The sequence below is a fragment of the Rhea americana genome, unplaced genomic scaffold, assembly GCF_003343005.1.
Source record: "Rhea americana isolate MKP2758 unplaced genomic scaffold, rheAme1 scaffold_71, whole genome shotgun sequence".
NCBI lineage: Eukaryota > Metazoa > Chordata > Aves > Rheiformes > Rheidae > Rhea > Rhea americana.
In genome coordinates, this window is record NW_028186879.1 from 1,161,101 (window position 1) to 1,179,283 (window position 18,183).

The 18,183-nt window shown below is 49.0% G+C and overlaps 1 protein-coding gene across 1 annotated transcript; it reads right to left on the minus strand.

Moving 5' to 3' along the window:
- Positions 1 to 15,393: 15,393 nt before the first annotated feature.
- Positions 15,394 to 16,557, minus strand: GSX1 (GS homeobox 1). The gene is made up of 2 exons (XM_085321760.1): positions 16,170 to 16,557; positions 15,394 to 15,749 (listed from the first exon to the last, which is right to left on the minus strand). The coding sequence occupies exons 1-2, from the start codon at positions 16,555 to 16,557 to the stop codon at positions 15,394 to 15,396; spliced, it is 744 nt and encodes a 247-aa protein (XP_085177886.1).
- Positions 16,558 to 18,183: the final 1,626 nt, after the last annotated feature.

Here is an 18,183-nt window from a genome sequence, read left to right on the forward strand (position 1 = left end):
CAATAATTATCACTCTAATTATTGCTGCTATGATGATAAGCACGGTCATTATCCATCTACCACTGTCAAATCAACATTTATCTACCCAAAACCAGGCGCTCACCTTTGAATACTGTTCTTTGAAATTATTTTACCTGGGTTAAGCAACAGACCAGGACAGATCTGGTAACAGCGCGAGGTGCTCTGGAGTCTGCTTTCTCCTACACTGCTGCCTCCGAGGCTGTCTAGATGGAGAAGTTCCTGCCACTCTCCTCATCTTCTCTAATCCTGAAGCATCAAAGATTCGCTTTCTTTTGSAAGTACCAAATTGAACAGGTCCTTCCAAGTCCAGTTCAACTTTCGTGACCAAACTGCAGCTTTTCCTGGATTCACCTCACAACACAGCATCCTCGTATTTTGGACRTTTTGTGCATTTCTGAAGACAGAGACACGAGCATTGGTTTTGTGCATAGGAATATTCCCAAAGTAGGGAGCAGCAATGTCTGYTGCTGTTTGCTCAACACAGGCACCTCAGGGAACGTCATGAGAAAGAGCGGTGCACAGTCAGTCAGCCATGGCTTGTGTGATGTGCCCTGGAAGGGCACTGGGTGCTGAACCTGTAGATTTCTCTAAACATGTAGAAGAGCACAAAGTACAGACCATCTACTGTGCTAGAAGCTGTACAAGCAGAGGACAAAACAAGTCTTCCACCCTATAGAGGTATAGAAGAGACCAGAGATATTTTCAAAGAACTGGGAGGGGAATGGTGCAAAGAAATCAGATGAGGCAATACGCAAGACACTCAGAGTACCAGGATCAAGATGTTATAGGAGTCAGGAAAATAAAGCTTTGGGGACAGACGAGGTGCTAATGTTATATTTCTGGAAGCTTTTTACACTTCTGGAACAGCACAGGAGTGGGTGCTCCAGTTTCAAATGTAACCATCAGACAAAAGAGCCTTAGGCAAATCAGGAATGGAAAACATCCAGTCTACCTAGTTAGGCCAGCTCAAATYGCCTGAAGACCCGACATCCTGGGAGCAGCTCCCTGAAAGTGCAAGGTGGCAAGTGTTCCCTCCAAGCTGACACACAGCCATCACAATTACACCCATATTACACCCAGRGAAGTGATCTGCAAAGGCATGTGTGTGACATGCCCAGATTGTCAGCTGCATGCTGACACCAACCCATAGAACAACCTACAGTCAGTCCTRCAGTAGAGTGTCACTCAGAGATAACATGTCCAAAATCAAAGTCCATAAATTCACTGGTTTGACAAGACTTGCTAGTTGTTCTGAGATACTCTAAATTAGTTAATCTGAAYGAAGAAATAAATAYATTTCCTTGAAAAAAAAAGTGCCTTGGGTCATATCCCAAGACAGATAATATAWTAGCATCACCTGTTCACTGATTTATGCTCAAATCTCAGTTGAGCTGTTGCTATAACACGGTGGATGAGGAAAGCTCTCAGCTGGCAGGTCTGCTGACCTACTGAAACTGCTATGTTTTCATTAACAGCTGGACAATACTAATGAGTTAATTTCTGCCAGCCAGAATGTGCTTTAAGTGCATCTATTCACCAAGAGCTGAGAAGCTGTTAAAGTACAGGCATCCTTTCCTATTCATCCCAGCAAGGTGCACTGACAGTAGATTTAAAGAAGGAGTTAGCCAAAGGGATTTTCAAGTCCTGATGGAAAAGTGTGACACATGCACCTAGAAGTATTCTATGCACTCAGATACCATTCTGTTTTTCAGTCTGCTCAAAGCATGGATGAGCAAACCGAAAGTATATTTTTTAGAGTGAACTAGTGACTCAATTTGAAGAGACTTGTGACACAACTATGTAAACAGAGCCTCTCTCAGGAGTCACAGTCTCCTGAGCAATGGCTCCACAGCTGCACTGTAAAGCTTAGAGTGTGCRCACTGGTGGGTGCAAGCAGCAGAGAGAGGTGACACAGCCCCCTCAGCTCTCTTTCTAACTGATTTCTCCTCTGGTGACTGACTCAGCTCTGCTGAATACAGCATTGATCATTCTGCTGTATTTGTTGAAGCACCCAAAACTGCACTTGCTGTATAGAACASTGTCCAATTCTGCTTCAGGAAAAGCACTGTTTTGCCAAGGAATGAAATATTTTCCATATTTGAAGCCTGTAAGAGACTTTACTATGCTTCAGGATCAGAGGTACCAGAGAAGATACTGTTTATTCAGCTAATAAGTTCTAGGCATCCAGTGACTGGCAGCATTTGAATTGCACTCAGCAATGGGTTTAGATGACTTGAGTAAATCCCCTCCACTTTCTTCCTAGGTCAGGATTTGGGTTGCTCCTGTAGGGTGCTCATGTTTCTCTTGAACTATTTCCAAGAAGATGTTGCAGTTGCCAGTGAGTTACAGTGAAGAAAATTTCCCTGGACACACACTCATTCCCATAGCTTTGGCCTGGAAACTGGGCAGGAAGAGCAGGGCTGGGGTGGGCATACRCATTGCACAGATCTGGAGATTCTTTCTCTTGATATCTTTCTAGTCAGCCTTGCACTGCTGGTTCAGCTTACACCAGCTACAAATTTGGCTTGACATACTTGTAGTATGTTTGGTCCCCTAGGGCAGTAGATACATGTTCTCTTCTACATCAGCTGAAGAGGTTTCCTCACACCCTGTTTCTGATTTCCTCAAGTGTAGTTGCTTCAACAGAAGGGGAGAGTTTAACACCCAGGGAATCTCCAGAGATTCCATCTTGCCTCCTTCCTGGTATCAAAAGTGCATCCAACTACTTTGGAACAGGACTTTCTAGGCTCCCTTTGTTGCAGTGCCTTTCTGGACCCTTTTGCCCTAGTCAAAACATGTAGGAGATAACTCCTGCCATACTGTGGCTTGTTCCTCTGTACTAATTCTGTGGGGGGTCTAGAGAAGTATCTCATATATATCCTCAGTGCATGTGCTAGAGCTGATGAGAGGATTCCCATCCTGTTACTAATGCAAYGAGTTAGGGTGTTGCACATGAGTAGTTAGCTGATAGTGTGTGACTTCATGTGGCAAGAGCTGGGACAGGACTGGGGAATGCAGCATCTCAAGTCAACATAGGTACAGAGGATGTGAGCTCAGCTCACAGCAGGCAAGGCTTTGGGCAATATGAGACTGATTTGATGCATCACTGAGGAGCTCACACGCTTCTCAGGGTACACATGGTTCTTCTTTGTCCTCTGTTTTGAAGGTGTCTTTTTTAAGTAYCTTCCAACACAGACTGAACAATCCACTTGCCTGCAGATGGGTAAAGATTGCCCTTGTGCTGATGGTTTTTGCTGTGCATTCTGGCAGACAGTGATGGGGCAGATCTCAGGAAGGATTTTTTACCTGTCTCCACCACTTCTGAACATATACTTCACAGACAGGCAGTGAAGAAAACACCTTCATTTTTAAACTGGACATTTTGGGCTTGACCCATTGCCRTTTTATTTTCCTTTGACAGATTCAAAATTTTGTTCAAATCTGACATTCAGTTAATTTTAGGTGTTGAACTCCTGACCTTACCAATATTCCCTCTCATGTAGCTGCAAAGCTATGGTAGGAACAGGAGTTTGAGACTGGGCATTTAAAGGACATGCAAGTCATGAATTCAGAGGCATTTCCTGACTTGGTTAGTCTTTTCTCTCTTTGAATATGTTAGTAATAGTAACAGAGCATTTCAAAAGGGTTAAAAGGAACCCTCCAGCACAAGGAACAACATCTAGTGAGCCTTTGTACACTAACAAGAGCTGTTAGTGTCCTGAACTCCAGGTGTCAGATATAGAGCCAAGCTAAACTGTATCACTAGAGAGACTCTGATGGGTGACTCAGAGGCAGCACACTAAAGCTATATATGTCTATGTATAGATGTTCACACATCTGTGCCATACAGATATAGCCAGTGTAGACAGAAAAATCACAAAAATGCTCAGTCTGTTTGTCACAGAAAACATGTTGGCTGTTTTGTCATGTGAGGTGCCAGCCCTGAGCAGTAAGTAGGTAAATAGGTTTTCTGTTGAAACCGCAGTGACTGAAAAGTATATTGGTGCTGAAAGTTTACATGGGTTCCACTATACTGGTCATGTTCTTTGATGACATTTTCATTGACGTTTCACATAAATCATGTCTGGCTCAGGAGTTATCTGAGCTGTAAATGGCTGGTGGCTGGGAGAAATATCACTACATCAGCCCTGTTCTTACAGTCTTCTCTAGATGTCTGCATTTGTTCACTGTTAGAGGCAGGATAGACCCTTGATTTGACCCCCTATTGCGCTTCTGCTTCTATGTTATGTTTGGAGTCATTCTGAGTTTGAAGGACCCCACAAACAAAGACATCAAGTTCAGTCATGGATCCCTGGTCTGTAGCAGTCTGGCCTGGCAACTCCATGGACCAGCTTAAATTCTGGATCTACAGTGACAAAYAGGGCAAAGAGAGTAAATTCGTCTGCCAATTTAATGCTCTGCAATCAGCTGGTACCTATCACTGGGTGCATGGGTCTTCAAGAAGGAGGTTTTTGAGTGTTTGGGGTAAGGAGAATAAGGTAGACCCCTTCTTAGTCTTGAGCATGTACTACCATGTGCAGAGGGAGAAGATGAGGATTTGAGGCTGCCAGGCCCAGGGTACCTGAACTTGGATGAGCAATTTCCAGGAGCACATTTACATTCAGATAGTTCAACAGAGCCTGGAATAATTCAGCCCTGAGTTACAAGTTTGGAAGAATAACTCTGATATCTCTAACATGTCAATGTGATTCTCCTGTGCTGCTACCCAGGGAAGAATGGCTGAGTCAAAACCAGTGTAATGGTCATAGCTCTACCACTACAAAACTGTGTATTGAGTGGGAATAGAAGTTACTGATCAGCAGTCTGAAGTCTTGATCCTACAGACCCACCTAGAGATGCAGCTTACAAAAGTACCCCATTGACTACTACAGCTTTTACRCTTTTATACTTTTCTGAGACAGGAGCACTTCACTGGCAGGCTGATGTCTGCCTTAAAAACATGAAGTTCATCATCCCCAGATATCATCTTTGCAGATTGTAACTGCACTGCCTGGGATGCAATTCAATTCAGGGCAAGTGGTGAATCCTCACGGTGTTGACACCATCTCACAGATCACCCACGCCAGATCTATCTACATTTCARTATCCCTGTGCCCTGAAGCTATGTGTCAGAGTAGCTCATTGTTTCATTTTAAATGATGGCCCGGTACATTAGGCCGTTTCTTGTACTTCTAGGTCTCCAGAAGACAAATGAGKTGATGAGTTTTGGACCACTGAGTGGTTAAGTGAAACTTAGCAACCCATATAAAAAAGGAGATTGAGACCTCATTTGTAGGAAGCGGATCCAGCTCTAGTTACCATGACACCATGACTTGTTTACTGCTTCAAGGTACAGTCTAAACATTCTTGGCATGTCATTTGCATAGCAATATCCAGAATTCTTTGTGCCTGTACTGTATTTGAGCTCTGCAAATGCATTGAAAGGTTTCTTTACACATATGCTTCTCTAAAGAGAAAGAAAGGAAGAGAAAGAAGGAAAAGRTAACTTCAATTCTGATTGTATGTTTCTTACAAAGTGTACACTAAATTTTCTGTGAGATTAAATATAGGAGCTCAAGATGCTGGATAATCACATGTTCTAGTGAAACTGGGAAAGTAGTAGCCAAACAGAGGTGGAAAACAACCTGAGAAAACACATGGCTCGTTCTGGCAGAATATATAAGTGCGTGCTTAATTTTAACCAGGTGATTGGCTGGAACACATGAAAGAAAAATAAAAATTCATGGAGAAGTGAGAAAAGATAGGCTGTCAGAAGAGAGATTAATCGTAATGGAGAGTCAGCTGGGCTATGTGAGCTGGCAGAGCTGTAGAAGAACCAGGCCTTGCCTCTGCAGGATGGAAGTATGTGAGGTAAAGGTGTAAAGAGGTGAAGGGGAATGGGGAGTGCTGGCTGGAAGGAGCTTGTCAGTCTGAGGGGTGCATAAGGAAGAACTGCATCAGGCCTCTACATAGTGAACCAGCATGGTGACTAGTGATGCACTGGAGTATCAGATGCTATTACTTGGTGTGGGTCACCTAAATGGACTGAACCTCTGCTTATTCATCACTGCTGGCAACCTGGCTGTTGTCTTCAACAGGAGTTGTGCAGGCAGGACTGAGAGAATAACGGAGTCCAGGGAGGTGTCTAGGAGGATGGTAGCAGGGAGAAGAGCAGAAAGTGGGGGAGGAGATGTGAATGTTGGGAGAAAATGACTGACAGTGCATCTAGGACCTCAGAGTTAGAATTTGGGTCAGCCACAATGGTGGGAATGTCACCAGTCCACACGAGGGGAGCTGGAAGCCCMAAAAGTTGCCCTGAGATGGAGAAGAATTGTAACTAATACATGACACAAGGATTGAGTAGTCAAAATATCACACTATAAACTAAATAAAGAAAAATAAGCAATGATTAATAGAGTTATAAAAGAGAAAAAAGCTGTGGATCACAACTTGAATCTAGCTGTTCCAAAACCGATTCATAACCTTATTGCTTTAGCAGATGAGCTAAAGAAGTAAAAATCAGTGGCAAACAGCAAGAGTGAAATATCCACCTAGTGAAATATCTATCCTCTTCGTATGCTGCACATCATTATTTATTAACAATTTCRGTTCTTCATTGAAAACTCAACTTTCTTCTTACATATGAAACAACCAYAATGAGTCTTTTTGGCTCTTTCAGCATATGGGAATTAAATACCTRCAAACATTAGCACAGAATCATATCTGAATATTCATCTCTAGAGATCTAGCACACTCACATTTTATGTTGTGTCCCCCTTCAAACAGAACAGCCTCCTGTAAGCATGGAGTGAGGCTGACACAAGTCACGAAAAGGACAAAGTTAAACTGTTCCGGTATAACCTTAGAACAGATCTGGGACATTCCCTAGATGAGACACACGCCTACCATTTGCCACATCCTTACCACCCCCACTGTCATTCTTATTAGGATCCAGTACAGACTAAGAATACTTCCAATACATCATCTTCCTCTGAACAATCATTAAGATGTGGGCACCAATAAAAATATCAGTTATATAGAAGAAAATTTAAAATGTCTATTAGTGCTGTTCTGAAAGGCTCTTGTACTGATTAGTGCAAAGATCAGAGAGGGTGCAGCTCTGAGGTATGAATTTTTTGTTATTTTTAAGTTAATAGATTATCTACCTAATTCAGTCAATGTACCTTCTTTACACCATCTGATATGTAGAAACRTTTTCTTCCCCAGTTATTAATTTCAGTGGATTTTTTCTGGGTTTATATCACAGTAATTGCAAAACAAGTATGATTTAAAAAAAGCAACACACTAATATGCAAGATAAAATCTGCATTATTTTTCTGCTCTATCTTGTTCAACATAAACTATCCAAAAACCCACACACATGTATCGCAAGMCTGTGTGTATCACTGAGTATTCTTTGTCATTGACAGGAAGCAACTTTCTTAAAGGTTATAAGCGTGGTCCAGGACACAATACAGTTTTGCAGCCTTCTTGGGTCAGAGTCAGTCAGACATGAGTAAATAGTTCTTCACCTCAGATATTTTAAAACTCTTATAATCAAATTAAATCCAAACACATTAGCACTGGCAGTCATTACTACTCTCTTAATATACTCACTGTATCTGTCTGTTCCCCCTTATAYTTCAGGTGTAAACTCTCCAGTCGAAAACCATAAGAGCATTCAAGTGCCTGAACATGAATATAGYGCTATTTCAGATGCTGTAAGGTGTTGAAGATATCCTCACGAGGTTGGCAGAAAGGATCTACCTACGTTAGACCTGCATCTTTCTGGAATATCAACTGAAGGCCAGCCCAGGTCAGCCAGATATGAAGTAGCAGTAGACACCTATGTTTTAGCATGTGAACCACTTACCATATCGCTGTACATTGCCTAAGATAATGTATTCTTAGTCCATAACTGATTTTTTTTTAATAATTGGGAAGATGAGGAAGGTAATAGGTACATGTCTGATCTATGGATGGTCTCCAAGACATATTTTGTACCTACTCTGATTCTTCTGATATGTTTTTCCAATTTGCTTTTCAARGACCTGATTACAAATGTGTCGGGAAAGTCTACTCTTTTCTGTATGTCCCTTCCTGGGGACAGGCAGAATAGAAAATGGAAAAAGGAAAAAGGAAAGTTTGAGAAAGTTATAGTGGATTGGTTTAGTATCATGAAGGTGTTCTTAAAACCTTGGCTAAGTCTATGCAGCACAAAGGATGATAGARTGAGCTGAAGTTTTGTTTCTTCCTTGCTCCAAGCTTTCAGGTGGACAGCCCTGGGACTGCTGTGCTTGGGAAGTGTTACTACAGTCTTGCTGTACACACCATTGGCCTCCAAAAGTCCTAGTCCGATTTTGCTGCTTGATGCTGGCTACTTGATGCTGCTACAAAGACTTGCAAAGTATCTGATGGCTGATACTCCTTTATTTGTCAAAGCCAGATCTAAGCCATCTCATCCATGTAGCAGGCAGGTACATAATCCAGGCCTTGGTTAAGAATAGAGCAAGCTCACAGCTTCTCCCTCACTGTGCCCTTGAGCTCAGCCAAAACCTGTGCTATGAGCCTATACAGTTTGGATTTGAAGTGAGTTTGAATTTGAAAATGGGTTTAGACGTATTCTTAAAATATAGARTAGATGTGAATAAGTGAAGCTGTTGCTGTGTTTCTTGGTGAAGCTGACACGCAGATTTACATATGTTCAGATGAATTTAAGCACCAATAAGCATTAAAAAGAGATTTGAGGTTTTAAAAAATGGGATTTCTTTTTTTGTGCCGAAGGTATCCAGAGAGTAAAGGTCAGTGTTTTTCGCTTTTCTAGCAGTTACAGAACTGCGCTTCTTGTTCCTTGCAGCAGCCATAGAGTTCTATCCAAAAAATGTTCTCCTGCGTTCRCATGGTACTGTTCCAAAAACTCAGCTGCCTGAAAACAAATGATACAGACATACAATGTTTTTCCTGTGCTTTACCCAAAGCCTCTGGAAATCAACAGTGGGATTTCATGTCATCATGGGCTAAAGGATGTGTAATGCCCCTCCCCAAGGAAAGTGGTCAGTGGCACATCATGCCTCGTGATACAACATTGCCATTTTTYACAGGGGAGTTTTTTGAAGAGAGAAGGGAAAGTGAGGGCCCCATCCCACTGATGTTCAGGGTGCCTGGCCCACCAGGTGGATCCAGGGAAAGGTAAAGCCCCTGTGCTTGGTACTAGTGATTGCGGCACATGAACACAGGTGCAGCTCTACAGGGGCTTCCGGCAAGTGTCCACATGGCCCGAGGCTGATATGGGTCCCTGCTCWTATATTGCTTTGAACTGCACTTTGAACATGAGTATGGGCAGTATTTTCTGTGCAAGGACTGCTCACTATGTGCAAAARTAGCAGAGGTTATGAAATGAACCTGAAGTAGTTCCTCCAGATYGTGTTTCAGTGGGCATCCTTCTTAATTTGAAATAGGAGCCATTAAAGCAGGTTTRTTATTTAGTTTTAAGCCAATGTGGGAGTTTTGATTTTGGAAATAGTAGATTATATCTACTGACTCAAACATAGCAATTCAGTTGATTTTATTTCATAACTCTTGGGATTTTGATGCAGATTTATGTGGAACTGAGCCACAAGTCTGAACTTCCAGTTGAGTGTCTTTGATCAACRTATAGTTACTTTTCCTAGGAGTTAACATGAAAACAAAACCARGAGGCCTTTTAGTCACACAACAAACGTGATGTTGAAACTTTAGTGAACTCTGTGATTTTAAAATGTTTCACTTTCTGATTTGAATCTAACTCCTCACCCAAACACTCACAAATATTTATGCTAAATCCAATGATTGCAGTAAAACATAAACTACCAATAAAACTCCAGTGGAGCTTCCTGAAGTCTTCCAGGTAGGGACATCTCCATCTACCTCCCTGTGGGGATGCCAGTTCTGGAGCCATGCCAGTCACATGAAGCATTAAGCAAAGAGGCAGTGAATCACATAAAGTTTAATTGCACTTATAAATTAAGGGGGGTTTAATTTCCCTTAAATGATCATTGCTACTTCTTCTTTTAGTTTTGATTTGGTATGAATGAAAGCACTTCAGAGCTCCTAGAATATATATAGAGTATGTAGTGTATCATAAGTAGAGCATAAAACAGAGTATTTACAAAGTAGTTGGCTGTCCAGCACAACCCAGTCAGTCCTAATTTAGCTACAGTCACATTAAGCAACAGATACAGCCATTTGCTGTCATTGTTAGTGTCAGTATCCTAGGAGATTTCCTGATCTTGCATAATTAAGAGTACTTTGCGTTCGTAGCAAAAATGCTTTCAAAATTAATATAATTAAGAGCTARCTAGTGCTGATATACGTGTCCTAAATCATTAGAAGTATGGTACAACAACATTTTGCTTACGGTCTTTAATTGACACCCACATATATTCTAAAGTAATAATATTCACAGACAAAATAATATTTCCATTACAGAATTAGATGTCAAARCCTGGTGACTTATAGGATAAAATAAAGCCTTATTATCCCAAGAGATTCATAGGTAAGATTGATTCCAAATAACGAAAAGCAAAAGAAAAGCCCAGCTACACCTGATGTAATGCTGTTACAAAGCAGGGACAATCACTATACTCTAAACACTAATTCAGAAACATGGGACCAGTTCAGAGTTAAAATGGTGTGTTAACTATACATAAACTGAATTATGAAATTCCTGGGTTAATAGTGTTAGTTTTGTAGATATTTGCAGATACRAATATATGTTTTCAATTGTAAATCAGTCTGGTGCAGCCTCTCTATGAAATGAAGTGAGGTCTAAGGATAAATGTAAAAATCACATAAATGTAAAAGCCAAAGAATGCAAATTGATGTTTCAACACTTTTCTCCCAGTGGCTGTAAGTGCACAGATATCTACTGTTGCAATGGTACTTCGGTCCAAGCCCTCCTTTTTCCAGACACTCAGCATTTCGCCCTTCCACGTTTTGTGCCTGGACTGATGAAGGGAGAATGGCTGCATATGCAATGGGGTGGGGTGTGGGACACCCACATGCTAAGGGAAAGGGGATCCCTGAACAGCAGTAGCTTCCCCTGTTATCTCTCATAGTACCCACCTTCCCTCTGGAACACAATCTGTAAAGCCTCCACAGTGTCTGAAGGATTTTTTTTTAATACAGATTTGCAAAACCAGGAGAGATGCTAAAATGCTAAAATGCTTAAGTAACTTTTGAAAACCTGCCATCAAAATGCCTAGAGATAGAAAGTTGAAATTGGCGTGTTATGACATTCACTTTAGCAGAGGTGCCCATGCTCTTCCCACAGCAAAATGACTTTAATTTTCCCAGCCCCAGTGTCCTTGAAAATGACACTCTGAGCATTTGCTGTAATGATTTCTCACTAAATTAGAAAAATGCCCAACTAAGGAGGGATTATCTCTGCATGTGGATGTAGCATAATGACTGTCGAGTGCACTGAGAGCCCCTGTGGACTTTACAAGGTTCATGGGATCTGCAGCAGAGGCCAGCTTGTATCAGAGAATATTAATACTGTCTTCTTGGGGGCATCCACTGAGATACTCTACTACTGTACTACTACAAAATTATACCTTACTGGGAATTCTCTTTGATGCTTTACATATGTGAAGTGTCTTTTAGGGCTGAGGACGAGGTTGTGCCAGACAAACCCAGTAAAGAATGTAGGTACATGTGTGCACACACTCTCCAGAACGTGTGTACCCACCAGGACACTGCCATGCCAAACGCTCCTTGTAGCCTGTGACTGCTGTGCCTGCAAAGAGGATGCACTCACGAACCTGAATCTACAGAGCCAGCATGTCTCCTAGCTGCTCCCCAAAAGGAGCCCAACACCTCCAGTCCCCATCCCGCAGCTGCTGTGCATGTCCTGCACAGGTCTCATGGTGAACGAAGAGCTAGCTGGGTGCCACTGTCCCATAATCCTTACCACAAGGGAGAAAAACTGCCCCCTGCTCCCTCCAGCCAGCCCCAGAACAAGAGCATGAGAGGTGGATTTTTTTAATGCCAGTGCTCATGCCATCAAATACCAGGATGATGGTTGGCAAGTGCTGACTGGCAAGAATATTGAGAGTTTTGACACAACTACCACAATAGCACATAAATAATGGCACTAAAACGCCCATCACTGGTGTTGTTCACATCCCACCACCAGCCAGCTGGCTCAAATCTGTGCCACACAAAAGACACCAGTAGTAATTACAACGTCTGGGTGCTTGTTGTCTTTGATGCCATCCCCCTTTTCAAGAGGATGCCAGGCCCTTTGCTAAGGCCAGGTTGGGCTGTTTCTGTGTCTCTGTTTTGTAATGACTTTTCAAAACAAGTCTGGTAAATCAGGCAGGAGGGGAAGCCAGGGCAGGAAAGGCTGAAGGCCCTGCCAAGCCAATTAGCCGTAGGCTATGTGGAGAGCTCTGTTCTGCTGAAACTGGGCCACAGAGGGAAGGTCCACAGGGAACCAGATGGGGACACACACATTGTGAGCCTGATTAACTGTAGCAATCTCAGGCTCTTGTCCCCACTCTCTGGAGAAATTTCATCCCTCACCCACTGAGTGCAGATAAACAGCTCTGGGAGAGGGATGTAACATGCCCTGGCCACTGAGCATCCTTACCACCAGGCTGCACAGCCATCCTGTTTAGCCCAGTGATGTGATGAGCCAGCAGGAAGGAGAAACTGGAGGTCGAGGCAATCAGGGAGGCAGTAGAAGAAGGCAAGCCCCCCCCAAAGAGTGGAGGAACCTGAGTATTTTGCTCACATGCCCCAGATTTGACATTACAGCACTAACAAGTCCCACCAAGTCCTCACCATCCTTAAGACATACTGGCAGAAGTGAACACATCAGGATAGTCATGACAGGGCAGCAAGTCTGTGTCTCTCTCCAGTAGTGGGTGGGCGGTGTCARGACTCAGGTGCTATCCTGTGCCTGTCATGCACTGCCCCACGTCAGGGCCCAGCACCATCTCAGACTCTTTCCCTACCCCTCCCACCCACYGGTGGTGGCCAAGAAAGTCCACAGTCCCCCACGATCTGCTGTGCTGTGCTCCCTGCTTGCTTGCGGGACACAGCCAGCAGAGTCCATGGGTCTCCTGGTCCTGCCATCATGCATGGAGCTGCAGAGAGCTCCGAGGAGCATGGTGTGGCATACATTTTATGACAGGACTTGAGGCCATCCAGGCAGTGGCAATTTCACCGGCAGGAGAGCTCTGCCTTGAACAAATTTGTCCCTTCTCCTCCTTCATTGCYTGGTGCCCCAAACCCACAGGTCCCCACACTGAGCTCAGCCCTTGCACAATGCTATGTGGACCCTTTCCAGTGGGATTTTCAGKGAGGTAAAGAGAAGTCCAAGCTCTCTGTTCCCAGCAGCTGGCTCTTCCCCGGGGGCCTAGGGGGTTTCAGACCCACTGTGGATGGAAAAGCCGATCTTGGCCTTAGGCAGACAGGGACAGACGGCAATTCAGGGAGCAAAGCCCAGTCCCCAGGCTCCAGGGCTGAAAAGGGCCGAGTCCACGAGCCCGGCGCTGCGCCGCCGCCGCAGCAGCCCGACCGGGTGCTCCCCGGAGCAGGCGGCTGCGCTCCGCGCCCCTGCGCCCAGCGCCSTCGGGCTGGAGCCGGGGCACCGGCTGCCGGGTGCCGGCACCGCCGGGCTGCGCCGCCGCTGCTCCGGGTGCGGCGGAGAAAGCACGTGCCGGGGCAGTGAGCCTTCGCCGCCGGGTCCGCAGAAAGGGCTTTTACCCTCGGAAGCCGAGCGGGTCCCCGCTATCCCCGCACCTCGGGGCGTGCGGCGCGCCCCTGCCGTCGGCGGCCGAGGAGGGCCGAGCCGCCGCCCCGTGCCCGAGCGATGCCGAGCAGCCCCGCGGCTCCGGCGCCGTCCCCGCGTGTGCGCACAGRGCTGTTAGCCACCCCGAGTGGGCAAGGGGCGCCGAAGTGTGCCCTCCCTCCGAAGCGGAGGGAGAGGGAGTTTAGGGGTGCTTTTTCGCGGAGTGTCCCCACCGGGCAGGGGCGAGCAGCCGTGCGCTTCCTCGACGGCAAAGCGCCGCCGCCGCCAAGCCCCGGGGAGGCTGCTTCAGTGAAGGAGGCTGCACGACACAGCCCGGCGGGCTTGCTGGCGCCCCGGCGAGCCCCAGCGCCTCCCCACAGGCAGGAGCCGGACCCCGGGGAGCCCGAGGGGGGCCCGGCGGCCGCGGCTGCGCGGCGCGGACAGCTACCCGGGCAGTGCCGGGTGCCCGGAGCGGGCGTATTTGCGTTCACCTGCGGCCGTACATACCGACCTGTATAAATGTTGTCTCTCTCTTCTGCAGACTTAGGAGTAGGAACGGGAGGAGGGAAGGAAGCCAAAGGTATTCAGCCGAACCAGGACTGATCCGGAGCTGGCGCTTTGCAGCAGCTGGGGGCCGGAACTCCCAGCGAGCCTGCAGGGCGCTAGGCAGGGGCTAGCGTACCTAGTAGGCTGCGTACCTTCCGCACCGCGTACCTTCAAAAGGGGCCGGAGAAACGGAGAGCCCCCGCGATTAGCGCCCATCGCTGCGCCCCGCCGGGACGGGCTCCGCCAGGCGGCCGGTCCGGTGCCGGGCTGCGGCGGAGAGGCGCCCGTCGGGGCTGGACGGAGACGGTGCTCCGAGGGGCGAGCCTAGCTCCGGTGCCCGCGCCCGGCTCACGGGTGCCGGGCAGACACCGAGATGGCGCTTTCTACGTGAAGGGAGGAAATAAACCACCAACGAGACTTTATTATTATCACCGTCATTGTTATCATCGCCAGCGTCATTTTCTTTGCACATAAATAAATAAATAAATATCTCCCGCGATGAAGGGGGGGACGGAACGAGACAACCATAGCTGTGCGCCCGCAAGCGCCCGAGTCAGAACAAAACCGAGAACATTTGGGGAGGAAAATAAAAAATTAACGATAATAACCCAAACAGCCCCCCACCCTCCCCGTCCACCCGCTTTTGCCCTCCTCCGAGTTACCGGACGGAGTCCCGGGACAGCTGCGGCCCACACCGCCCGTCCCCGCGCAGCACCCGCGCCCGTCTGTGTCCGTGGGGGAGGGCTGGGGGAGCCCTCCCGGGCCAGGGCGCTTCCCGGGGCGCGACGGGCTGTGCCTGCGGGGAGACAAGTGAGACAGCAAGCACTACTGGGGAACGCCTGGGTCCTAGGGAGCAGTTTATTTRCAACAGGGCTCACGGACACCAGCCCTCGTGGCAGGGGGTCTAGAAAGGCGAGAAAGTCCTTGGTAAATTACAGATTATACAAAACGGTATAAAATCCTTCCACTGTACGTCGGCACTTGAGCAGGCAGGACTCCCCATCCTGCTCTCGCACAGTCCTGGGGAGCCGGTGTCTGGCGCGCAGGGGCTAGGGGGTGACTGCGAGGCCTCTGTCGTCCTTCCCTGAGGAGGATGGAGACATGCGCAAGTCCTCGTCGTCTTCCGAGCACTTGGTGGTGGAAAGGGACGAGCATTTGCAGCTGTGGCCAGGGCCCCCGCCTCGGTGGGAGCTGCTTTTGCCTTCTTTCTTGTGCTTGACCCGGCGGTTCTGGAACCAGATCTTCACCTGCTTCTCGGAGAGGTTCAGGTAGGTGGCGATCTCGATTCGCCGCAGCCGGGAGAGGTACATGTTGGAGGCGAACTCCCTCTCCAGCTCCAGGAGCTGCGTGCTGGTGAAGGCGGTGCGCATCCGCTTGCTGCTCGGCAGCTGGCTGGACGTGCTGTCTGCGGAGCGGAGCCACGGTCAGGACCGGCCGGACCCCACTTGGGACACCCGCCCGGCTCCTCGCTGCCGCCCCCCGCCCGCTTTGCGGGGCCGCCGTCCCAGCATCGCAGTGCCCCGCCGGGCGCGCATCGTGCGGGAGCCGCCGCGCCGAGCTCGCCAGGGGCCGCATCCTGCCCAGCTTCCCACCRCCTGGGACGGGGCTTCCCCCCCGGGGGCACCGTGGCAGCCCCGCGGGGAGAGCTGCCAGGACGCCCCGTCGAGGCTGCGGGGCGCCGGGCAGGGACCCACCTCGCGCCTTCCAAAGGGCCCGGGGAGGGAAAAGCCACCCGTGGGCACCCTGCAGCACCAAACCCGAGGCTGCAGGCGGACGGCAGCCTCGCTCTCCCACCCCACGCGCGCCCACGCGTGTCGGGGCTTACCCACGGAGATGCAGTGGAACTGCCGGGGGTCGGGCAGCGGGTAGGCGCCCTGGTAGAGCGCCGGGGCGTGCCCGACGCCGACGGCCGAGACGGAGTGCTGCTGGCGGGCGAGGGGCGAGTGGCAGTACTGGGAGCCGAAGGGGGGGAAGGAGGCCTTGAGGAGGGGGATGGCGGGCGGCGGCGGGTGCAGCTGGGAGGCGGTGACACAGAGCGGGCACACGCAGAGCAGCCCGGCCTTGCGCGCGTGGCAGGCGCCRGCCGGCAGCGCCGGCAGCGGGTGCGAGGGGTGCACGGCGTAGGGGAAGAGCGGCGGCGGCGGGCTGCCCTCGCCCTTCTTCTCGCCCGCCTCCCGCAGCACCAGCGAGTCCACCAGGAAGGAGCGCGGCATGGCCCCGCGCAGCGCCCGCGCAGCGCCCCGCGGCCCGCCCGCGCCCGCGCCCGCGCCGCTGGCCAGCCCGAGTGGTGCTGAACGGCGCCCGCCGGCCCGCTTTAAATAGCGCCCGCGCCATGTGATAGCGACGCCGGGCTCTCAATAGGCTTTCTGTGCCTCTTCTCTTGGCATTCACGCCGCACGCTCCCTCATTATTTCCCTTGTTAACTAAATGAACTGCATAATGTACTCTATTCTTGTCGACCCCACCCACGCCGTAGCAGGCGGCCTCTCCCCTCCTCTCCCTTTGGCGGGGTTATTTTCTCATTCTCTCGCGATTTAATATTCTTTTCTTTCTCTTTATCGCGCTCCTTCGCTTTCAGGCCAGCTTTCAGCCCGCTCCCCCTTGTTTATTTTGCCGGCTGCAGCCGCGGTCTCCACCGGCTCCGGCTTCCCCGCAGCCCCCCGGCGCTTTTCCCACCTGTGGCACCAGGTCGGCGCCGCGCTGCCCCCGCCGCTTCTCCCGCTGCCTTCGCCGCCAGGGCGCTGCGTCCCCGCTCCCCGCCCAGCGCCGTCCCCGGCCCCGCGGCTTTGTCCCCAGCCCCGTGCCGGCAGCTGCCGCTTGCAGCCGCCGGTGCGGCCGGGCAGCGGCGGGTCGCGGCGGCCCCGGGCAGAGCCGGGCCCCGACGGCCGTGCCGAGCCCGGCGGTGGCTGCGCGGGCTGCACGGGAGCGCCGCGAGCAGCGCGGGTGCGGTGTCCGTCCGCAGCCAGGTACCGCTCCGCGCATGCAGCGCGCACCGGGTGCGTCTGTTTCTGTGCATTCCTGGTTCYTCTCCGCGCTGCTGCAGCTATAATATCTGTAATCACACAATTATGCTTCACCTGCGCATGTTGCCGTCCCGGGCTGTGGGACTCGCTCGACCTCGGCCCCGGCCCAGCTTAAACAGCCGGACATGCCGCTCCGCGCTTCAGGGCACCGGGAATTATTTGAGGGCTTGGGGAAAGGGATTGACAGGGAAATGGCTTATTTCTCCCATACAATGTGAATTAGCATAAACAAAAAGGTGCTCTGTACTTCTGAGCATAAGGGGTCTGTAAACTTAGCGTTGGGTCTAAACCGAGTTTCTACTTGTCTGTCCAAGCAAACGCGGGGCACGCATCTCCTGCACAGGGACACACCGTCCGCCTTCGCGGTCTCGACACTTGGCTCCCTGGAGTCTGTTGATTTTGTAGGTGAATAAGGAACGCTAACGAATAACAAAAAATATATTGATCTGGATGCGTTTTCTTCTCCAGTCTTCCTGTTTGATATCCAGAGAAAAGACAAACTCAGTCGCCCACGGACAGCACTGCCGTCAAAATGTGAGGTGATTTCTCCTTACAGAACCTGCCYGCCTCGAAAATAAATGTATTTCTTCAAATCAAGGGAAGAATAGGAAGAGAAACCCTGGGAAAGAATGTAATTCTGTGTCTGTGGCTTGTATAGACGCTATTCTTCCTCGCAGTCGCATTTCTCATTGGAATCTATGGGACTTTTGCCGAGATACTATTGATGCCGGAGCCTAGAAATGCACATGTACATGCAAATAAATGAAGAAAAAGGAAAGGAAGAACAAAAATGAATGCTAGCAAAAACTAGGTTCC